The sequence below is a fragment of the Aulonocara sp. 'chitande type north' Nkhata Bay genome, linkage group LG5, assembly GCF_057382095.1.
Source record: "Aulonocara sp. 'chitande type north' Nkhata Bay isolate Kocher_YH1m ecotype deep benthic linkage group LG5, A_spYH_male_GT1.1, whole genome shotgun sequence".
Lineage (NCBI taxonomy): Eukaryota > Metazoa > Chordata > Actinopteri > Cichliformes > Cichlidae > Aulonocara > Aulonocara sp. 'chitande type north' Nkhata Bay.
The window spans coordinates 41698882-41723541 of NC_141348.1; the positions used below are offsets into that span (position 1 = coordinate 41698882).

General features: G+C 42.1%; 1 protein-coding gene across 2 annotated transcripts; it reads right to left on the bottom strand.

The window, feature by feature from the left end:
- Window positions 1-3307: 3307 nt before the first annotated feature.
- LOC147331368 (deoxyribonuclease-1-like) lies at window positions 3308-23735 on the bottom strand. Of its 2 annotated transcripts, none has more exons than XM_086293647.1 (10): window positions 23395-23735; window positions 17673-17765; window positions 17489-17583; window positions 17304-17381; window positions 17075-17187; window positions 13128-13240; window positions 12031-12185; window positions 6293-6389; window positions 6118-6202; window positions 3308-4025 (listed from the first exon to the last, which is right to left on the bottom strand). In XM_086293647.1, exons 2-10 carry the CDS (start codon window positions 17751-17753, stop codon window positions 3946-3948), a joined length of 897 nt encoding a protein of 298 aa, XP_086149773.1. In that variant the 5' UTR covers window positions 17754-17765; window positions 23395-23735; the 3' UTR covers window positions 3308-3945. The 2 variants fall into 2 exon arrangements, with proteins under 2 accessions (XP_086149773.1, XP_086149772.1); XM_086293646.1 differs by lacking the exon at window positions 23395-23735 and adding an exon at window positions 19098-19230.
- Window positions 23736-24660: the final 925 nt, after the last annotated feature.

The following is a 24660-nucleotide window of genomic DNA, read 5'->3' on the forward strand; positions in this document are numbered from 1 at the left end:
TCAGACCTGAATTCTTAGCCCCACTCTCGGCTGGAGTACCAGCTTACCTTTGCTGGGCGCCACACCCACCTCCCTGGAGAGGCCTTCACAGAAGTGAAGTCTGAGTGGTGTTCCAGAAACGATGTGGGCTTCATAGATAATTGGCAAACCTTCTGGGGGAAACCTGGTCTTGTTAGGAGAGACCGCATCCATCCCACTTTGGATGGAGCAGCTCTCATTTCTAGAAATATGGACAAATTTATTAAACCCCCCAAAATTTGACTATCCAGAGTTGGGACCAGGAAGCAGAGTTGCAGTCTTACACGCCTCTCTGCAGCTTCTCTCCTCCTGCTACCCCCCCAAAAACCCATCTCCACACAGACTGTGTCAGCTCCCAAACAGACAAAAAACAAACTAAAAACCAGCAACAAACAACTTAAACATAAACAATCACAAAGAAAGAACAATACAGTATCCACATCTGAACCAAAGAGTAAAACAGTTAAATGTGGATTATTAAATATTAGGTCTCTCTCCTCCAAGTCTCTGTTAGTACATGACTTAATAATTGATCAACAAATCGATTTACTCTGTCTTACAGAAACCTGGTTGCAGCAGGATGATTATGTTAGTTTAAATGAATCAACACCCCCGAGTCATTCTAACCAGAAATCTCGAAGCACAGGCCGAGGGGGCAGTGTGGCAGCAATTTTTCACACCAGCCTATTAATTAATGAAAGACCAAGACAGACTTTTAATTCATTTGAAAGCCTGATGCTTAGCCTCAGAAACCAGTCTTACTTGTTATCATCTATCGTCCACCTGGGCCTTACACAGAGTTTCTGTCTGATTTCTCAGACTTTATATCTCATTTAGTTCTGAGCTCAGATAAAATAATTATTGTGGGTGATTTTAACATCCATGTAGATGCTAAGAATGACAGCCTCAACATGGCCTTTAATCTGTTATTAGACTCAACTGGCTTCTCTCAAAATGTAAAAGAACCCACCCACCACTTTAATCACACTCTAGATCTTGTTTTAACATATGGCATAGAAACTGAACATTTAACAGTGTTTCCTGAAAACCCTCTCCTGTCTGATCATTTCCTGATAACATTTACATTTACAATAATTGATTACACAGCGGTGGAGAGTAGACTTTATCACAGTAGATGTCTTTCTGAAAGCGCTGTAAGTAAGTTTAAGAATATAATCCACCCACTGTTATCATCTTCAATGCCCTGTACCAACACAGAGCAGAGCAGCTATCTGAACGCTACTCCAACAGAGGTCGATTATCTTGTTAATAATTTTACCTCCTCACTACGTACGACTCTGGATACTGTAGCTCCAAGGAAAACTAAGGCTTCAAATCAGAAGTACCTGACTCCGTGGTATAATTCTCTTTAAACACAAGAACACAAGAAAGTTGCATTTTCATTGCTGTTTTATTTAAAGTGAGTATGTTCAGTAGGGTGTACATATTGTGCAGCACACTCCTGTTAAAAGTGAGTTCTTTTGTCCCACCCTGGCCAAGTGCTACTCATAACATGAAGCAACTTGTGAATTAGGTTCTTTTTATTGAACATATTTTCTGTGAGTGAATGATATCCAAAAACATTACCTTGAGCTAATGGCCAGAAAGGTTCTGAAACTAAGTAATACTACTCAACAAACCGTGAATATTAAAAGCATAAAGCTTTCTTATTGAAGACCAAGCCAAATCATTAAAATAGAGTTAATAAAATTAAACTACTGACTTAAAATGCAAAATCAGAAGTTAAATGGCCTGTATTTGTATAGCGTTTTACTAGTCCCGAAGGACCCCAAAGCGCTTTACATATCCAGTCATCCACACACAGGTGATGGCAGCTACATTGTAGCCACAGCCACCCTGGGGCGCACTGACAGAGGTGAGGCTGCCGGACACTGGCGCCACCGGGCCCTCTGACCACCACCAGTAGGCAACGGGAGAAGTGTCTTGCCCAAGGACACAACAACCGAGACTGTCTAAGCCAGGGCTCGAACCGGCAACCTTCCGATTACAAGGCGAACTCCCAACTCTTGAGCCACGATCGTTAAGTTAAAAGGTTCCTTGAGACATGAAAACAAAATACAACCAACATACAAACACTAAGCTACAAAGAGAGTAAAGAGGATGGAAAACAATGTTTGCGTGTGAGACCAAATTTTTTTCATGTATAAAAATCAAAGCTTCACACACACTACCTTCCTCAACAACGTCCTCAAGAATCATTTTGGCAAACACTGTGACGTTACACTGTTTCCTTCCTGTCATATTTTCAAGGGAAGACTGTGCAGCAACAATGGCAACAAAGTGACTCATGACACTTGATTTCTTCCTGGCTTCTGTTTGGCCACAGCAATGTGTGGTACTCATATAAAATGTTGTGATATGGATAGGTAGTGTGAGTATTGTAATTTCACAAAACATATAATCATACGGAAGTGTATTTCTGTCAATACAGTTAACGCTTAAATTTAAAAAACAAAAAACAAACACTAAAATAGAACCAAATCAAACATGCTGATCTACCTGCTATGGTGACCCGTCAGAATAATCCCTCACAAAATATGTGGGTATTCTTAAACTTCAGTAGAAACTCAATTATTCAAGTACAGTCGATTTACAAATAAAGGACTAGTCATAAGTGGCACTCATACATCTGTTTTCTCGAGTACCCCAGCCTGCCCATGGTTATTGTAAAAACTAAAAACAGCAAGAATTGGTTTTGTCATGGCTAGACGGTCCTCACTGATCGTCTTGCCAATTTGTTGTGGTGTTTGTGTGTACTGTGTCGTGTTCTCCTCTCCATCCTGTGCATGTGTTTTTCTGCTGGAACATGTACTTCCGGAAGCCGTGGCACGGAACGGCAGTTGACCGGAGGGGAGTGTCCTGAGCTAGAATCATCGCACCTGTGCAGAATTACCTTGCCAGCGCAGACCTATTTAACGGGGCGGTTGAGTCACAACCAACGCTGGAACGTTGAACTAAACCGGGTAGCGTAGTCATGATTAGCATACCCGGTTTGTGAAGGAGAGGACGTTTTCGTTATTGAGCGTGTGTTTTTTCTCATCTGCCTCCAGGGTTCAGGGATTGGAGGAGGAGCCGGTCAACACCGGCACCAGGAGTTGTTGTGGATTATTACTGCACTGTCACCGTGAGGAGAGGTCGCCGTATCACTGCACTGCCCTTTTTGGATTATAGACTCGAACTGTTAACTCACCTTTTCACTGTAAATAAATCCACTGTCATTCTGCAAGGAGTCTCGCACCTGAGTCCTTTAATCCAATTCACCATGACAGGTTTAATGTAAACAGTCATTTAATTGCATCAAATATGAAAAAACAGTCCATCATTATTCAACTGGTGGAACAAAATATGCTTCAATCCCTCCATTCCTGGTTATTCAGGCAGATTCTCAATTTAACAGCTGAAATGAATCTGCAAATATTTTCCCAAACAAAACATTTATTCACTTATCAGCATGCTCTTCAACAATTTATGGTCATTTCCATTATTAAAAATGTTAATACATTTTATTTCCTGCTAATGCCCTTAGCTCAGAAGTAAAATATTTATACATACGTTCCCACTCTAAATAGCAAAATAGCCCAAGGTAGACCCTGTGGGGTATGCTATCTATACAGTGACCAAGAGAAACCAAAATAAGTTCATGTTTACCATGGAAGGTGTCTGGAAAACATATAATAAAACAACAATTATTTCTTACATAGTCTAACCTAATTTCCATGTAGTACTAATATCTTTACACTCATTTGTCTTTTCCACAGTAAATTCAGTAAAGAAGACAAACAGAGTTATTTTTTTATCACGTTGAACCACCTGATGTGGTTTTCTGTTAAATCTGAAGAAAAACTGAGTTTAAAAATTAACTGGAGTAACCCAAATTTTAAAAATTAATAGCAAGATTGTTAAAGTTTAACACTTAACAGCCCGACGTCCTCTCTTGATTGGCATGTTGGATGCTTGTCCTTGCTTTCTTTTTTGCTCCTGTCGTCCTGTTGTTAATATTAGAAAGAGGAAATACAATGGGTAAAATAAGTACTGCACATGTCAACAATTTTCTAAGTTAATATATTTCTAAACGTGCTGTTGTCATGAAATTCTCACCAGATGTCAGTAACAACCCATTAAAGTTATGTGTAATAAAGAGAAATGACAAACGAAAAGGTATTGAACACATGAACAAAGGAACAGGCAAAAAGACGCTTTTAGTTTTCTTACTGTCCTTCTTCCCTGCTGTTTTTCTTTCCCTCCCCTTTTCTTGAACTTGTCTACATCTTTCCCTTTTCTATCACCTAGCCCTGTCTGTTCCAATTGTAATAAGTTGTAAAAGTAAAAAAATAAATAAATAATAAAGCTCAATCAAGTGGACCAGTATGGCAAAGCCACAATGATCCACTTGTTTTGCATTTTAATTGGCCTTCAGACAATAATTCTGATTTCTGCAGCGCCAAACGGGACAGGAATGAAAAAAAAAAAGCCGTTTAGTGCAAATTAAAATCAGCTGGTTTAGTCTCAACTAATGGCTTATAGAACCATGTTTCATTACTAAGGTGTCACACAGGAAACATCTCATGAAGGATGAAGCCAATGAGCAAACTCTACACCTTTGCAGCCTTGTTGTTGCAAAACATACTGATAACACTGGTTACCGAAGAATTTCTAAACCACTGAAGGTTCCAGTTCAGGATTTGAAGACTGGGTGTCTGAAAGAATGGGACAAAATCACACCTGCACCCAATGCATGTGACTAGTTTCTCCGTGCAGTAGGCATCTTGATGCCGTTATCACCAACAAAGGGTTTTGTTCAAAGCATGAAATAAAATTCAGTGAGCATGTTGAAAACATTTTCCCCGTGTCATTTTAGACATAAATTATGGACATGTATACTTTGATTTCATTGAATGTGTGCATTGGATGGGCTGTTACTGACATCTGGTGAGAATTTTATGTCAATAGCACCTTTAGAAATATATTTCCTTAATTCAGTTTTATTTATACAGGGTCAAATCACAACAACAGTCACTTCAAGGTGCTTTATATTGTAAGGTAGACCCTGTAGGGTACATACAGAGAAAAACCCAACAATCATATGACCCCCTATGAGCAAGCACTTTGGCGAAAGTGGGAAGGAAAAACTTCCTTTTAACAGGAAGAAACCTCCAGCAGAACCAGGCTCAGGGAGGGGCGGGGCCATCTGCTGCGAGCGGTTGGGGTGAGTTTGAAAATCATAAAAAGTGTTCAATAGAGTGATGTTAAAGCTGACTGAATGCCGATCCCAGCCCAATAGCCAGTCCCTGATCTGCCACAGGTAACAAAAGCAGTGATGAGTAGTCAGGATGTAGCTTCCACTTCTCCTGGTTCATGTTTCTACAGTAGACTCACGTTGCAATTGTTTTAAAGTGTCTTTGGTCTGGTTTTCATCTTTGCTTTGTGTTGCAGGCTTTGTGTTCATACCTAAAAACCAAATACCAGCACTGTATGTGTGTCCTCATTAGGATAGGGATTTATGCTGGTTCGTGGGATTGTAGCCTCGGGTTTATCCTGTTACATTGAGCTTACCACTTCTCAAATATCACTGTGTGTCTCCTATATGATATATTTAACTGACATTTTTTATTGTAACAACCAACGATTTACACAGGAAAATAATGACTATTAACAAGGTTGCCAAACTTTTGCATCCCACTGTATGTGGTATTTATGAGACATTTTGTTTAAGGTAATTTTATAGAAAAAAGAAATGTAATGTGTAGTATAAGTACTTAGTTTCTCCTGGAAGTAATGGTAGTAATGTACTGCATTACTTTTAATAAGAGTGTTCTGTGTAATATGTGTAATATGTTACTCTTTTGAGTTATGACCTCAATGCTGATCATAGCATTGAGGTCAGCATGTAACCTTTGACCACACAGCGTGTAATTAATTTGCACAAATATATTCCTTTAGAGACGGTGGTGACCCTTAAAGCGGAGCCAATAAGAACTCAATGATATCAATAATGGCATCAGAATCACTAAATTCTTATCAATCTCCATTCCTGCTGTCAAATATAAATAAAGTAAGAGTCAGAGATGAAATAATAACCTTTTTTCTTAGATTGTCCTTCCCCAGACGCATCTTTGGTCTTCAGCTCCACCTCCACAGGGTAATGGTCACTGATGCCCAGGGCCTTAAAAAGTTGAATGACAACACTTATGGTGTCCTTTAAAATGCTAAAACCTGTCAAATCATTTGTATCTTGAGCTTAGAAAAAACTCACCTCCTCATCGGTCAGGTCAAACTCCTGCTGGAAGTTGAAGGACTTGGCCGAGTTGGGTACGATGGCGTTCAGCATGGTCTGTCCATACACAACAATTCTGTTTGACAAAGAGGAGACGCATTTCTTTTAAACAGTTAAGAACTTCATTTCTGTCTGTCTACTTTATAGCGTGAAGCGCCAATAGTTTTATTTCTCCATTTTCTGTCTCAAATTTAAAGTCACTGATGCCAATATTATTTCTTATGTGAGAGGCACTCTGAGAAAAAAATCTTTAAAACATTAAGAGTCTGGGACTACATGCCTCCACTACAGCTATACTGATTTATTTCCTGAATTCCTGCACTTTTTTCACACAAATTTAATGTACACACAGGTAGATTTAATCAGAATTCGTGAGTCATCCAGCCTCATGTGCACGTTCCCAATACAGACAAAACAGACAAACTGTCATGGTCCTGGGCCATGTTGGCCCAGTGTTCTTAGTTTCCTTGTATGTTTGTATTTTATTCCATGTCTCCCCTGCCTGTTACGTTGGTGTTCTACTCGTGCTCTCTCTCCTCCTGTACTTTCTGTTTCACCTCTCCCGTCAGTGTTCAGTTCACCCCGCCCTGTCTCGTTATGATTATCAGTGTCACCCGTGTTCCCCGTGTGTTCCCACTTCCCTCGTTAACCCTCTGTGTATTTCTGTCTGCGTCTCCCTCTGTTCAGTGTGACGTCGTCCCTCATGTTGTGTGGATCTCCCTGTGTCTCTTCGCGTATGTTAGTTTACTTTTCCCAGTTTAGTTTTGTATTTCCTATGTTCGGCCATTCCAGCATTAAAGCTGTGATTTTGAGTTCATCCCCGTGTCTGTGAGTTTTGCGTTTGGGTCCTCCTCCTGCCTGCCACACAGCCGAGCCTTGACAGTACGACGTCACCAGATATGGACCCAGCAGCACTCAACCCACCAGAAGAACTGCGTCTGGACATAATCTACTCCGTGGAAAGACTCCTGCATCTGTGGCTCGAACATGAGGGGAAGGAATTTCGCCGTGCTGTGGAAACCAGACTACAGCGCTTGTTCTCTGGTCTTCCCTGGCTACTCAGTGCGCTCCACCCACTCGAACAGGATTTAATCCGCAACGAGCTCCACCTTCATTCCCCAGCTGCTACTACCCACCTGCCTGAAGGGCCGGATGTGGAGCCGCTCGGCCCGTCAGAGCCATCATCAAAAAAGAAACGGCATTCACGCCGCCGACGCGCCACCCCACAGCCGGACATTCGGCCTTCTAATTCACCTTCTGTGCTGCCAGAAGCTCCGTCGGCTCCCTCGCAGCCCTTCGCAGCTCCGTTAGCTCCCTCGCAGCCCTTCGCAGCTCCGTTAGCTCCCTCGCAGCCCTTCGCAGCTCCGTTAGCTCCCTCGCCGCCACCCGCAGCTCCGTTAGCTCCCTCGCCGCCACCCGCAGCTCAGTTAGCTCCCTCGCCGCCACCCGCAGCTCAGTTAGCTCCCTCGCCGCCACCCGCAGCTCAGTTAGCTCCCTCGCCGCCACCCGCAGCTCAGTTAGCTCCCTCGCCGCCACCCGCAGCTCAGTTAGCTCCCTCGCCGCCACCCGCAGCTCAGTTGGCTCCCTCGCCGCCACCCGCAGCTCAGTTGGCTCCCTCGCCGCCACCCGCAGCTCAGTTGGCTCCCTCGCCGCCACCCGCAGCTCAGTTGGCTCCCTCGCCGCCACCCTCAGTTCAGTCTCCTGTGTCCCCGCTAGCTCAGCCATTAACTCCACCACAAGCTCCATTTTCACCTCTACCATCGCTTCAGTCATCAGTTCGGTCTGCCACTCAGTCGCCCTTAGCTCCATCATCCACACTACCACCTGTTTCTCTTCCACCACAACCGTCGCTTCACCCAGCCACTCAGGCTGCTACTCAGTCAGTCATTCAACCCATAGCCCTGCCGTTAATATGCTCTGTAGCTGAGCCACTAGCCGCCCGACCCGCAGCCACTTCAGCCACTCCTCCACCCGTCACACCTCCACTACAACCATCACTGCGGTCTCTAGCGCAGTCACCTGCAGCTCTGCTTTCCCCAGTGCAGTCACCTGCAGCTCTGCTTTCCCCAGTGCAGTCTCCAGTGTCCCCAGTGCAGTCTCCAGTGTCCCCAGTGCAGTCTCCAGTGTCCCCAGTGCAGTCTCCAGTGTCCCCAGTGCAGTCTCCAGTGTCCCCAGTGCAGTCTCCAGTGTCCCCAGTGCAGTCTCCAGTGTCCCCAGTGCAGTCTCCAGTGTCCCCAGTGCAGTCTCCTGCAGCCCTGCTGTCCCCAGTGCAGCCTCCTTTAGCACAGTCACCCACTCAACCACCAGCACCACAACCGTCACTACCTCTAGTTCATTCCCCTGTGAAGTCATTAACTCCACCACCTACTCCACTCTCACCACCACCGTTACTACAGACATCAGTTCAGTCCCCTGTGCAGTCATTTACTTCTCCACCGTTAGCAGCTCAGGTCCCCGTGTGTCCAGCGGCTCAGGTCCCCGTGTGTCCAGCGGCTCAGGTCCCCGTGTGTCCAGCGGCTCAGGTCCCCGTGTGTCCAGCGGCTCAGGTCCCCGTGTGTCCAGCGGCTCAGGTCCCCGTGTGTCCAGCGGCTCAGGTCCCCGTGTGTCCAGCGGCTCAGCTAGCTGCCCAGCAGCCACTCTCCGCTCAGTCTCCTGTGTTGCCAGTTTTGCTCATTCACTCCATGCAGAGAGTAGAGATGGACCGATCCGATATTACGTATCGGTATCGGTCCGATACTGACCTAAATTACTGGATCGGATATCGGAGAAAAATAAAAAATGTAATCCGATCCATTAAATATCACGAAAGCACCTCACAAAACTTGCAACACGCCATAACTCACCTCAGAACGTTAGCATGTCGGAGCAGTATGCATCAGGTGATAGAGCGGCTGTGGCATGCGGTACCTGTGGTCTGGATAGCATTTGGAGCTTCGCTAGCAACCCGGCATTTCATCTCCGACAAAGTTATCCCCGAGAGAAGTAAAGCAAGTGTGTAAGTCCATCTCTGAATGTTTGTAAAGCATTCCTGCGTTAAGCTTAACAAACGATATATGGAGCGACTGCCTCTTCTTGCTGCTACTTCAATCATGAAACTGCTTAATGATCAGCTGATCAGCTTTTCTGTCGTGAGTCCGTGTCTCTAGTTTGCTTTTGGCCCACTTTGCACCAGAAAGAGGAAACCAGCGGCTGAACAACAGCAGAACGTTTAAGCTTGATAAGCTGTTGTTAGAATTTATTTAATATTACTTTCTACACCAGGATCCTTTTCTATGTAGCTGACGCTGGTAACTGTGCAGGGGCGGATCTAGCAAAGTTTAGCCAGGGGGGCCGATAGGGCATTAACAGGGAAAAGGGGGCACAAAGACATACTTTTCTTTCTTATTCTCATTTAAAATGTCTAGCTTTTAATAAATAATTATCTGACACCCAAAGTTTTAATTTGATGCAAAATGTATAGAAGTCCATTACTGTATATAGTAACTATTAAGTCTAATATATATACCCTAGTAAGCTATAGTACTTTTTCCTTTGGGAAGGTACCATCTGTGCAGTCTGCAATTTTGTTGAAGAAAGATGTTGAATCTATTTAATATTTCTTGAAAAATAATTGATTTCTGTGCATTTTTTTTCACACTGCATCAAATTAAGGTTGATTACGTCGATTAAGCATCATGAGGTGGAGCGTGAGGGGTGGTTCCCTATTTTTTTATTTATTTATTTTTGTTGTTGCTGGGAGTTGGAACCCTATTAGTTAGGTTGCTTAATATTTATGCTAAGTACTCTTTAAAATACCAGAATAGTGAGGATGGTGTAGGTTTAAGTTTATTAGATTGATCAGTATTGCTGAACTATGAAACATTTTTTTTGCATATAGGTATAACAGAATAGCTTTAGTGTAGTTGTTGTTTTAAACTTGAGTATGAACTTATACAAAATGCAGCAAGATATTTAAAAAACAGTTTTGTTGATTAAAAAACACTATATCGGATTCATATCGGTATCGGCAGATATCCAAATTTATGATATCGGTATCGGTATCGGACATAAAAAAGTGGTATCGTGCCATCTCTAGCAGAGAGGTAACTGGATTTCTACTCAGGGTACTTTCCATGGTTTAGCCGCCGTTGGCACAGTTTGCCACTCCAGGGCTTCCCCAGAGGCTAGGTCTCAGTCACCAGCTGATTCTGGACCCCTGAAGTTTAAGCAGCCCCCTAAGAACTGCACCATGTTCGCATTGCCTGGGCAGAGTCAGTGCTCAGTGCAGCGCCAGTTGTCCTCATGTCGGCCGAAGGACTTCATGCCTGTTGGCGTTGTTTTGGTCTCCGCTGGAGGGTCCGAGGGGCCCGTTCAGCCTCCTGTCTCCGCTGGAGGGTCCGAGGGGCCCGTTCAGCCTCACGCTGCATCAGCTGGAGGGCCCGAGGAGCCTGTCCAGCCGCCATCTGCGACCGCCTCGTCCTCGCCTGGCCCGGCGGCCTCAGAGTCTTCGTCTGCTGCAGCCTCCTCAGAGTCTTCGTCTGCTGCAGCCTCAGCCTGTGCTTCGCCTGGTCCCGTCTCGACTGGTCCTGTGCCCACCGGGCCTCGGCCGGTACGCCTGACACTGGAGAGCCGCCACCGCTGCCTTCCGCGCGGCCGGCCCCCTGAACTGCACCGTCATCGCCTGAGTGGCTGCCGTCGCCTTCCGCACGGCCGGCCCCCGGACCGCCTTCGCCTGGGTGGCCGCCGTCGCCTTCCGCACGGTCGGCCCCCGGACCAGCGCTGTCATCGTCGCCGCCGCCTCCCGCGCGGTCGGCCTCCTGAACTGCTCCGTCGTCTCCTTCACCGCCGCCGTTGCCTCGCGCACGGCCGGCCTCCTGAACTGTTTCCGCGTCGCCGCCGTTGCCTCGCGCACGGTCGGCCCCCTGAACTGCTCTGTGTTTGGGTTATTTTCTTGGGCTCCGGTGTTTGCTGTGCTCTTTTGTTTTCTGTTCCGGGCCCTCCGTCCTGGGCCCCCGCCGCCCGCCCTGGGTTGTTTTCTGTTTGGTTTTGTTTTTCTGTGTTTGGGCTGTCTGGAGCCAGCCCTTGAGGGGGGGGGTACTGTCATGGTCCTGGGCCATGTTGGCCCAGTGTTCTTAGTTTCCTTGTATGTTTGTATTTTATTCCATGTCTCCCCTGCCTGTTACGTTGGTGTTCTACTCGTGCTCTCTCTCCTCCTGTACTTTCTGTTTCACCTCTCCCGTCAGTGTTCAGTTCACCCCGCCCTGTCTCGTTATGATTATCAGTGTCACCTGTGTTCCCCGTGTGTTCCCACTTCCCTCGTTAACCCTCTGTGTATTTCTGTCTGCGTCTCCCTCTGTTCAGTGTGACGTCGTCCCTCATGTTGTGTGGATCTCCCTGTGTCTCTTCGCGTATGTTAGTTTACTTTTCCCAGTTTAGTTTTGTATTTCCTATGTTCGGCCATTCCAGCATTAAAGCTGTGATTTTGAGTTCATCCCCGTGTCTGTGAGTTTTGCGTTTGGGTCCTCCTCCTGCCTGCCACACAGCCGAGCCTTGACACAAACTCTAACAAACAAATAACAACTAACTCTTATTTCCTTTTGGTCATTATGCACAATTTTGCAAAACACCAGAAGCAAAGAAATAGAAATTAGAAATATCCCAAAAGGTCGTGCCATTATATAGTGATTATATAAAACGTTTTTTAAACTCGGGCATAGAAAGTGCTATATGTGTGTCACCTGTCGTAGGTGTTATCATTTTTGTTGCTAGCTGTGGTGTCGACATTGTCATCAATGAGCCAGTTGTAGGAAGAAGAGCAGATGCGAATCTTTTCCTTCTTCTTCTTGGAGAGATATCGTCCATCAGCATTAAAGTCCCCCAAAAGCATTATATTCTGCCAAAAAATGCCAAAAGAGAGCAGAACTCACTTAGTACAATGACAGATGTTTGTTACAGCCAGTGTGTGACACTCTAATGTCTAATGGTATTAATGTATTCTTTAAATAACAGCACAGAGATTTATATGGTAGGATATATTCGTTATTATGCGATCCCGTGAAGAGCTGTCATTTATTGAGCATCACTTCACTGTAGGATACAAAGATTTATGCACTTGTGTTTTTAAAGTTTTCTTTTCATTTGTTAATGAGCAAAGCAGCTTGAAGACTTCCTTCCTTATCGGTCTGTCTAAAGGATGACAAAATCAAGTAGTTAAAAATATATTATAATCTGAGTCACTATATGGATTAACAAGGTGAGATATTCAGGATCTGCTTTAAAACAAAGGTCAGATAAAGTTATTTATTAAGATTCTGAATGAAGGGAGTTTGATCTGTGTCCTGTTTTGGAGCTTAGTTCACAGTTTGTTGTTTATTCGCTGCTTGGTTAGGTTTAGAAACTAAAAGTAATTGTTTAGTTTTAGAAAGATATTGTAGTATTTCAGCTTGAAGATTTCTGCTGTAAGAGAAAATATTCAGCTATATTCTACAAATATTCTAAAAGGCAACAAATCCCAGGTAATTTCATGGTCATACGTGTCACACACCAGGCCGCATAGTCAAGAACTTAACCTTGCTATAAGGTATGTAGTCAGTATAATCACTAGCAACACCTGACCAGGTGCAGTGTTGCTTATTTGAAATAAGCCAAACCCTCTCTTTATTGCAGAAACAAACTGTGACACAAGCAGGCTGGGGGAAAGGCAGGGTGGAGTGGGTCATCATGCATTTTTTTTTAATTTACTATAACGCCCCTTGAAACAACTGTTGTGTTGAATTGGCTCTATACAAATAAAACTGAATTGGTCTGAATTTTTTAATCAAAACATAAAACTTACATCAGTTTTCCATTTCTTCCTGATGTCTTCAACTACATCATGCAGCTCGTCCAGCTCCTTCAGAGAGTCCTCTGGCTTTGTGTGGACTGGGATCAGGACCAGATCGTCCATAACTGAAATACAGTTTTTTATATTTAGATGAGAAGGTGGAGTGCTACACTATCAGGCATCACTGTCAGGCTCAGGTAACAGGCTCCCTCTGTTTGACTACACTGCCAAGGTTGTTAGTGTGAAAAATATGAAGTAAGAATCTAAAGGACAGAAATGGCTAATACAGGGTATAACCTGTGTTTATTGGGCACTAAATAAAGTTATAGTTTTTACACAGCTGAACAAACATCAAGCAGACAGCTGATTATCAGAAGTGTGAGATGCTCGAGAATTTACTCCGGTGTCCTGTTATATTTTAGATAGCAAGGAGTTTATTAAACTTCACCGAAACAATCTGCAGATTTCATTAAACTTTAATAAACTATCATCTTGTCTTTATTTTTAGTTAGCACATACCTGAAACACTTCAAGCTGTAAGCTAATGATAGTTATATAAGAGCAGATGCTGCTGGTGCAATAAGCTGTAGTTTTACGTCTAATGGATGATGATCTGATTAGTCGACTAATCGCAAAAATAATCGGTGACTAGTCGACTATCAAAATAATCGTTTGTGGCAGCCCTAGTGGCAGGTAATTTTAAATGCAGCGCTTCTATCTGCTCAACACATCAGCACGTACACAAACTGTTTGTGTGCACTGTGTCGCTAGTTAAAGATCCAGCAGCTCTGTTTCAAAGGGAGAGAAAAGAAAGAGAGCTAACTTCACTCAGAGATGGAGAAAGGTAAGAAAGACAAGACAGGAGAGGAAGAAGAGAGCTTAGATTTAAAGGTAATGATGTTCAGTGGTGCTTGATAAACTGCAAATTTAAAGCTTGCGTGTAATAATAATAATAATGGATTGGATTTATATAGCGCTTTTCAAGGCACCCAAAGCACTTTACAACGCCACTATTCATTCACTCTCACATTCACACACTGGTGGAGGCAGCTATGGTTGTAGCCACAGCTGCCCTGGGGCAGACTGATAGAAGCGAGGCTGCCATATCGCGCCATCGGCCCCTCTGGCCAACACCAGTAGGCAAGTAGGGTAAAGTGTCTTGCCCAAGGACACAACGACCAGGACAGAGAGCCTGGGGATGGAACCGGCGACCTTCCGGTTACAGATACGCTTCCCAACCCCCTGAGCCACGGTCGCCCCATGTAATATCATTTTAATCAAATATTGGATTAGTGTATTTTGATACTGGGAAACATCCAGCAAAACAAACTAAGCTATACTAATATTGTGTTATTCAAATGTTACATGAAAATATTAGGTAGTGCTTTGATTCCAAGAAATGTTGTGGTTTGTGATCGCATGCCACCTGTTTTGATGTGTGGCTCCTCCCATTGGTGTGTGTGTTTTTGGCTGTATCCCAATTCAGGGTCTGCAGCCTTAAAGGCCGCATTTTAAAGCCGATTACGTCACATCAACGCGACGAAGGCTGTCCCAATTCAAAGGCTGCTCAAAATGCAGCCTCAAATGTGTCCTTCATTTCCCTGAATTTTAAGGATGGGTCGGCGTATCCTTCATGGCCCAACATATCCCAGACTTCCTAGTGCGGCGGTGGGTGTGGATAATTTTGCCAAAAAAACGGCGGAAGCGGGGCAGCCAAGGAGTAAACTTTCAAATGTAAGTACTGAATATTATGTAACTTATTTATGTGCAAATGTTTAATAATGAAGAACATTAAAACATTACTGTTGGCCACATGTCGGCAAAGTTTTGGGACATTAGCGATGTTTCAATTCAATTCAATTTTATTCATATGGCGCCAAATCACAACAAAAGTCGCCTCAAGGCGCTTTATATTGTAGATACAGAGAAAAACCCAACAATCATATGACCCCCTATGAGCAAGTTCTACTTACTTGGTTTTAAAGCCTTTAAAATATACGCTGTTCAATAGTTCTTACAGAGAATGTGACGATTTTATGGATAATTAAATTACATAATACACAATGATTGTTGTGTAAAACATGATTATACAACAATCATGTTTTACAGTTCTGTGGTCTCAGCCTCAGATACTTACAAATCACACAAAGCTCGTGTAGAAACAAACAAATGAACAAAATGTTCTCTTTCATTTCTGTATGACATGTTTATTAAAATAATCAAATTACAGCGTTTGCATTTATGTTAGATTACTTTTAATTAACTGCTTTAGCCCACTTACAATGAAAATGTGAAAGAATCTTGTTCACGACCTGTGTAGTATGTTAACACCATTGGAAGTAAAAATAAAGTAAAAGTAAAATAGTTTTTTTTATAAAGCTCTGACTTGTATTATGAGTCTGTGGTCTAGGAGAGAGTCCTGTAACTCTCTGTCTGCAAAATACAGTAAATAATGACCAATGCTGGGCAATTATTTATATAGTTACTTAAAAGTTACTGAGTTTTGCAAACAACAAAGTTTTTTTCAGCTGTTTACCTAATAATGCAGCCAAGGCAGTTTTAAATAAACATTTCAAACTATTTACAGAACAATCAGCTGTTCTGCATCAAATCTGATGCCACACAGATTATTTGTGCCGCTCCAAAAAATAATTTCTGTCCACTATGAGATGAAGGAGAACAACAGCCTGATACCTGCAGGCCTGACAAGAGGAGATGTATCACTGCTGTAACACCTGTAACATTCAGCAGTCGCCTCATTGTTCTGACACACAACAAAACTATTGACTACACTCACACTAACTACACAAGACAACACACTAACTTTAGACTCCAAACACAAAACGTCGCGAATCTCTCACATCTCAAAACACCGCTGTGACTCCTAAAACTAAGGGACGATTGGTGAAAAGTAGCAATAGCTATAAACCTATGTGCGTTACATCAGCTTTATGTTTTGTACTTGGACTAAGTAAAACTGCACTCTCCCTTTTAACCCCCCCCCCCAATAAAACGTATAAAACGCTGATTTTACTGTTTCTTCCTGCAGTAAATATAAACAACGATAGTATTCAGGAAGAAAACCAAACATTGCAAAAAATTTTATCAGAACTCTGGTTTTACGTGGCCGATCAACACAATTTAAAAACTGGTATAAAGTCCACACTTTTCCCGTCAGTTGTTCCGTCTGTCCTGCTCACATCTCCAATGGTTGTACACGTTGTCATTCACTCCACATCAGCCACGCCGCTTTGCCAGCTAAAACACCGGCGTCGGCACACAAGGACGCTGTCATAGCCTGTCGACGTTGCTTAGCTGCATATATACGAATGTGAATCGCATCATGGAGCAGTCACCGGTCACTCACTGACTCACACTGCGAAACAACATGAATTTTAACTTATTTATTTACATTTTAGTTCCGGTTAGATTTTTTTGTGCACAACAATTGCGCACGCGTGCAGCTTAGATGGAACGTCGCCCCGAGGCCGGGTCGTAACAGCAGCTTTGTCCAGGATAATAAGGTTAGGTTGAGTTAATGTGGATTCACAGCAAAGCTCTGTGTTGGACTGGTGCACAGTGACTGTAGTGCTCGTGGTCAGATTTAGGTGAAACTTAAACTGATGATGTTTAGATCCATTCACTAAATTCTGACTTTATACCAGCTGTATTCTGTCTAGTGTAAAGATAATAAACAGTGTAGTGTCAATGCAGGGGAAAGACATCAGCCATTATAGCTTGTCAAACTGTGTACATCTTATTGAATTCAGTTCTGTAAATCCACAAAGAGCAGCAGGTCAGCTGATCACAGCAAATACACTAAGAAAATTAGAAATGATTGTGAGCTGTGATTCTTTCCCCTTTGCTGAGCCAATACACAGATCTCAGGGTGTTTGGCACTTCCACTTGTTTTGTTTTGTAACTTAAAGCGTTACTCAAACACAGTAAAAAGCACAAACCTGTAGTTGGACAATCAAACCGCAGGATGAAGGGCTCTCTGGCAAAGGCATCTTCATCTCCAGCCTGATTATCTTCATACTGGTGTGAATCCTTCAGCGTCACTTCATCTGGTCTGAGAGATAAACACAAATAGTCAGACATCAGTGTGTCTGGCCATGAATCTCACAAATTAAAGTCTGATTAATAACCACTGAGATGTTGTATTCGAGTGAACTTAGACTCACACACCTGTAGAAACAGACATACTGCTCCTTGTAGGTGTCTCGTCCCAGTTGTTTGCTGGCAGTTTTTTTGTAGGGGCGTTTTCTGTTAGTGCCGAGGAAAACAGAAGCAACTTAAACATGCAGTTTTCTACATAAAAATGTTGTAAATAAAATAATTAAATACACACACTATCACTGCAGGGAACTCACTCAGTTTTGTTGAGTTCTTGAAGTAACGTTTCCATGGCTTTGCCGCTCTTATCCACCACCTCCAGCAGGACAATCACACTGTACCGAGATATGATCTGGAGGAAACACATCATTTAAGTGTTACACATTTCGTCATTGATGTTGGATTTAAAGCTTTCTGTTGTAAAGGTAAAATTATTATCACCTTGGTGAGGTGTTTGACGACAGACTTGTCATGGACTTTCTTATGTCCCAGGTTCTTGCCATTAAAGGCTGCTATCTTCATTCTGACTTGATTCTGCAAGAGATCAACTCTGTTTTAGACGACCAACACACAGTGTGTGACGTATTGTTCAAACGTCTGCTGAATCAAAACAGAGGAAGAAAATGGAGAAGCGTGGCAGAAAAAAGAAGAAACCAAAGCAAAGGGAAGAAAGAGAAACTAAAACTTAAACACTGAAAAAACTGTGGTTGGTTATTTTGCATCATGAATATACTAAAATAAGTCACTGATGACTTTCAAGCTACAACTTCCCAGGTGAAGGCCTCTACTTAACAGCACAGGAGCAACATTTGGAATTGAAAATGGAGAAGTTCCTGGCACTCCAGTTCCTCTAATGCGGTTTCTCATTACAGTAACATTTTTAAAAGTAATTAAATTCAGAGAGCAGGGATAATATATTTTTAGGTTTTACACTTGTTTTTGAAAAAGAAATTCTACTATCACACAGTATCGTGTCCAATGTAGCTAAAACATGAAAGCCTATTATTATTATATAATATGTGATGACTGTTAAACTGTATTCTCACTGCTATATCTAAAAAACTTCATCTGAACTACCGTTTTCAAACTACAACATTAACTAAAACATAAAATCACTTATTCCAAACTAGTCTGGGCCTTCAAAGCAGTGTGAGGAGGTCGTGTGTGGTTGGGTCCTGCTCAGAATAAATGGATTCTAGTTGGTCTTTCTGTACATTATTTATTAGCTCATGGGTGCAACTATAATGTTGTTACTTTGATGTATTGCTTTTTTCACCTTACTAGTGTTACTGATCTCTCAAAGTGCTTTTAACTACAAGTCACACTCAAAGGCAAATGGAGAACATTCAAACCTCACACTGAAAGGCCCGGCTCGAGTTAGCTCAATGTAGCAAAAGTAAAAATATTGCTTATGCAGCGTGGAACGTTTTAATGGTTTTGAATGACAGAAATAGTTTCGTATCAATAATGCATATGCAGTATTCTGAACTACTCTAAACACTTTCAGAAGTGCAGCTCATACTACTTTCAAATAATGGATATCTTATGAGTAAGATCAAATACTTAAAAGTTATTTAGTGCCTTTTATTTCACTTGAATAAAAACTTTTTAACTGAGGGATTCCCTGAATGCACATTAATTAACTGGCAGGATGTAACATCTTCAGCTCTTTGTTCAGTCACAGACACTGTGGGTGTTCGAGCATTACAGCGGCACAAACAGCAGTACTCAGGTTTCATTTTGACTCCCCTTATAATGAAAGCAAAAACGCTGTTACTGATTTTAAAAGCGAGTAATTCTAACTAATGCAGATACGTATTCACTTTATAAAAGTAGTAAAACGAAAAATTTTAAAATAATACTCACGAGTGTGGCTAAAACAGCAGAATGAAAAATGAAAGAAGCGGCTAATCTGCCAGCAAACACACTGACACTGACTTCTGCAAAGACAAACTGTCTAAGCAGCAGGAAGTTCTCAACCACACACACACACAAACACACACGCACACACATACATACAGCATATGGAAACCACACCACGCCCGTCTGTCTTTTATCAGCAGCTGTGTTTCCTGTGTTTGCATACAGCTGAGGGGTTTATAGTCTTTGTCCTGAGTCTCGTGACCGAGTGCTTATGTTTTTAATTATGTGAATTTTTGGTTTCAGTTAGATTTTGGTGATTTCTAGTTCTTTGGTATTGTTCTTTGCCTAACCTGTGTTAGAAGTTTCTTGTATTTCTGTTACAATGTTCTCCTGAGGGGCTTACTCTCTCTATTTTCAAAATGTTTTTGAACTTATCTAAATTGGTTGCAATTGCATTTTTTCTTAATCAACTTCCTGTCAGTACTGACTGCTCTTCTGCATTTGGGGGCAGTGACGAGTCCATTAACATTTAATGCACTATGCAAAACGAGACAGAATATAGCACTGCTGTTCTTGCGATCATCCTTTAAACCATTACTGGGGAACAAGTTACAGGGAGCCCTTCATCAGAGCCCCTAATCAACAGACTCCAACGTGAAGAAAAGCAAAATTTGTAGCTGCTCCATCCACCACTGTTTGTTTTACACAGAAAACAAAATCAGCAGTAATCAGACGTTGTATTAAAATATACAGATAAACTGTCAACTTAGTCTGATACCATGTTTAAGCCTGCTGAAGTTAATCAAATGCTGCCATCCCATTTCACATGGAGGCAATTTCTGCAGCAAACTGGTGAATCTTAACATTTTTCAGATTAAAAGAAATAAAGTAAAATACTGTGTTAATTCAATTATATTAATATTTAAAAGAAACACTTTTTTTCACAAACCAACAGACATGTACATGGACCAGTAAACCTCAGAGGCAGAGTGAAGCTCAATTTTTATGCCTTAGTTTAGATTTAGTATATAATTTTATTTATTACTTTTTTGCCTTTGCCTATTGACTGTGTGAGATTATTTGTATGTTTATTTTATAAGGCAATGTTTATTTAATATTGCACGGTCTTCAGAGTGCCCAATGACAGGAGAGAAGAAAAGGAGAGCGACCGTCCTGCCTGACATCACTGACCGCACTTTAGACGCTCCGATTCTCCGACCAGAGTTCGTATCTAAGCCAGTGGCCATCTCTGTCTCTGTGCATCTCTCTGCAGCAGCAACAGGAGGCAGATCCTTCTCCGCCTTCTCTCACCTCACCTGCGTCCTTCTCAGTTCTTTTTTTTGAAAAGGCTTCTTACATGCATTATAGAAGTGTTTTAGGTAACTTAATCCCAACCAGATCCACCTGTTTTATAGCACAGCTGCTGGAGTCCCGCGCACTGTTGAATCCAGTTTGTTGGACCAATCAGCACAGCACTGATGTTAGGCAGGTGTGCACACTAGAGATCAACAGGCGTGAAATCACCGCCCACTCTCCTGTCAGTTCTTTGAAAAAACAAAACAAAACATCACTATTCCTGGAAGATCCCTCAGAGCTGTTTGTGCAGACAGCATTTAAAGTTCTCCAGTAGTTTTCCGTGAGGATTAGTAGGAAATTGTTAGCGGCCACTTTAGTTTGTTTTCTGTGAACTCTAAGCGACAGTTTTTTAAATATAGTATGATATAGTAGCTCTTTCACGGTCTTATAGATCAAAGCGTTTAAATTCAGTGTTGTGGGTAACTGTTGAAACCTCATTAATTTAACTGGAGCAGCTGTGTTGCATTCATTCTGTATTATGCGTGTAACATCTTTGTATTATTTCTATAATTATAGTTTACTCTTCCATCCTTACTCATCCAGTAACTGCTGGTACATCAGTCAGTGCGATTGGTCAGATGTTACCTGCATGTTAGGGTGATGCAGATAAAGGAAAAAATACCCTGGCTTTGTTGAACTGTGTATAGGGTCCTGGATTCATTTGACAGGTTTTAGCTTGACAATTCCTTTTTCGTGTTCAGACATGACCTCTGGAACTGCCGCTGTTCTTATGTAGCCTACTACTCGCTTACAAAAACTACACAACTATGCATCAGGTGTTTACTTTCCTCCATCCATTTTCTTATGCTTATCTGGGCCAGCAGCCTAAGAATGGAATTGGAATTGATTAGAATTGAATTACTTTATATTCTAAAATAGTGGATCATTGTCTTAACTTCACCAAATCACAAATTAAGTCATAATAAAATACTGGTAGTTATTATCCCACATTCTTACAAAAACATGCATATGAAAAACATCAATAGAACTATTGTATCTTATTATTTAGTATGCTGTATCATGTAGCTACATGTCCTTTACATAAACAAAATAACAATGATGAAAGAACACACGCTCGAGAGGCTCCAGACTAACAAATGTGGGTTGCATACCACATTATAACTGTTTTAAATGTTGCCATAATATCAGCCAAGAATCCTTGTAGAACGAGTTGGACAGTCAACATATTGTTGTAAGATCAGAAAGTATAAACAGTATGTTGAAGTCTCAAAAAAAAAAAATCCTGGGTGATCAGTTGATTGTGCCTGCACAGAATTGTATGTGTCCAATATATGAACTTACTGTAGGGACCTGAGGCATACACCACCATGACTGCAAGCTGTCTAAATCCACTGTCTGAAGATTTTTTGTACAGGTCTGCTCGTTGCTGACTTTCCTGTTTATATTTCATCTCTGACAGCTCAGATTAAATGCACAGTTCCAAAGTCTGATTACAGTTTAGCCACATTTCAGTGAAGCAGATCACGTTGTTGCAACTATAATCCTGTTCGCATTTGATGTGTAGTATTGGCTCATTAATTTAACTCTTGAGAGCTCACATTTGATAGAGTGATTATTGGAAGCGGATGCCCTCTTCCTCATCTCCTTAGCCGGTGTCTGATACTTCATCGAGAGCCTTGCTTTTTTCCTTTTAGTTTCTTCTTGCATTATAATATCTTCCAGTGGAAGACAATGTTCACCTCCATCATTAATCCTGAGGGCAAGCATTCTCTCTTGAGTAAGTAAGCAATCATTTGTGTTGGAAACCAGTTTACTTGGTTTCCACGTGCCACACCATTATGGGTGTTTCCTCTCAGTACCCATATGAAGATGATTTAAAAAAAAAAAAAAAACCCTCCTGAGGCATTTATCATAACAAGAATCTTAAGAATTACATAAGAACAATTTTTAAATTACTGGCTGATCTGCACTGGGACAAAAAAACAAAAATCATCAGCATTTTTGGTCCAGGCGGCCCACTGTGCTCATTCAAAGCAGCACACAGTGTAAATATTTGTACAGTTCCACAAAGCAGTGGTAAAGCTGAATAGTACAAGCAAAAAATTGAAATAGAATTTAAAAAAAAACTGTCATATAATATTCAAATTCTACTTCGAAAACCTGGCTCGATTAGACAGAAAGAAACAGGACTGATGTCAATTAAATGTTTTATTCCCTGAAAAACAAAAGAAAAAATAGTTAAACCTAATTAACTAATAGTCACTTAATGCTTTATTCTCTCTAATTACACTTTCCGTCTTTTTCTTGCTCTGTTGGTGGAAGTATGTGTTGAATCGTGGGGAAACAAGTGTATCAGCATATCAGGCAAATGACAGATTACCAGTTCAGCCCTGTATGTAAGGCAAGGCAAGGCAAATTTATTTGTATAGCACAATTCAACAACAAGGTGATTCAAAGTGCTTTACAGAGACATTAGAAACAAAAACAAATAAAAAGCATGATTTAAAATTGATTAAAACAAGCAAACAAACAAACTAACTAAACACACACATTTCACACCTGTTCGCGTGATCTGAACCCTTATCGTAAGGGGAGCTACCAGTCCTTCTGTGGACGAGCTACTTTCTATTTTAAATTCCCTGAATACTCTCTAGTATGTAGGCCAGAAAGTACAAATGGGTGCTGTGCTGCTTATTTAAAAATATAAAATTGTTACTCAGATGATAACGTTGCCTCTAAGAATTTCATATTAACCCCCTGGAAAACGCAAAGTATTTTCACGCTAGTGGAAAAACTTCAGACGCTCCTTCTGTCTGCACAAAGAGCTGGAGGGTTTTTCCAGGAATTGTGATGGGGTTTTTTCGGAGAACTGACAGAACAGTGGGCGGTGACTTCATGCCTGTTGATCTTTAATGTGCATAAGATACTGTGGGATGGACCGCGGCAAGAAATGAAACACTTTAGCCGAAAATTTCGAAGTTACCCGGATCCGACGAAATCCTGGTTCCTGGTAGAGGTCTCAGGCGCAGGTGTGCCACAGGATAAACTGGTTGGACTGTCACCGTGTCAAAGAGTAACAACAGACTAACGTCTACTCCAACAGTCCAGCAGATATAAAGTGTATGAATTATTTGTAGGGCTGACCATCCCTAAATATTTACCAAAGCAAGCAAGAGCAAAGAAATGCATTTTAAAGATATCAAATATTGAGCGCGTTTATTTCTATACAGCTGTTTGACCACCAGTTAGGCCAGTTATAAAACGATGTTCAAACCAAAAATGATGAGTTCAGAAGTTACATACCGGTCCGGCGTCTGCACAGAGGAGGCAGTCTCTACAACAGGCGGCTTATACAAAAGGAACAGCGTATCAAACGAGACATACCTGTAACAGCTATGCGCAAGGAGGAGAATGTTTTTGTTAGCCGAGAATGCGATTGGCTACCAATCAGGCAGTTAAAGGAAACGCCCAGGTTAAAAAAAAAAAAGACATGGACTGTCTGCCACACGGAAAAAGCAGAGAACAGGTCGGCAGGTAAACTGTGACTGACGGGAGAGTTTCTGCATCCCAACAGGAAACTTCTGCTAAACAGCGGTGCGCACGGTGGAGCATTTAGCAGATAAATATCTACATATTTCCCCCAGGATCGGTAAAAACAAACAGAGCTGGAAGAGAATAAGTGTTGTTGGCTGTAGCTCAGGTGGTAGCGCAGGTCAGCTACTAACTGGAAGGTTCCTGGTTCGATCCCAGACTCCTCTGGTGTGCTTGCCAAATATCCTTGGGCAAGATACTAACCTCATGTTAGTCTCCGATGCATCCATCGGAGTTTGAATGATAGATAGCAAGCATTTAACAACTTGGAAACGGTGAATGAATTAGTTGTATGAAGCGCTTTGAGTGCTCATATAAGAGTAGAAAAGCGCCATATAAGAACAAGTCCATTTACCATTCTGTAGGTGGAAACAAACTGTTTCTTTTTACTGGATACACACACACACACACACACGCATTAACGCGGATCGCCCCGTGCGTGGGGCTGGACGGCGCTAACGTTGACGCCGTGCATTTTTAAGGCATCTGGGAAAAATATCCGGACTAAAATCTGAGCCAAATCGAACATGCTGATCTACCTCCATTGGTGACCCCTCAGCTGTGGCTTAGGGTCATTGCATTAACAAGAAGGCCAGGAGTTCGATCCCTGACTCAGCATTACCGAGTGTTCTTGATCAAGATACTAAACTACAAGTTG

Bases quoted from the DNA above. Each gene is read 5' to 3' on its own strand.
- LOC147331368 (XM_086293647.1), bottom strand. From the start codon at position 17,753: ATGAAGATAGCAGCCTTTAATGGCAAGAACCTGGGACATAAGAAAGTC. The intron at 17,188-17,303 runs GTGTGTGAGTCT...TTTATCTCTCAG, and splicing joins CAGTATGTCTGTTTCTACAG to ACCAGATGAAGTGACGCTGA. The intron at 13,241-17,074 runs GTTTGTGCTTTT...ACTGTATTTCAG, and splicing joins GTTTGATTGTCCAACTACAG to TTATGGACGATCTGGTCCTG.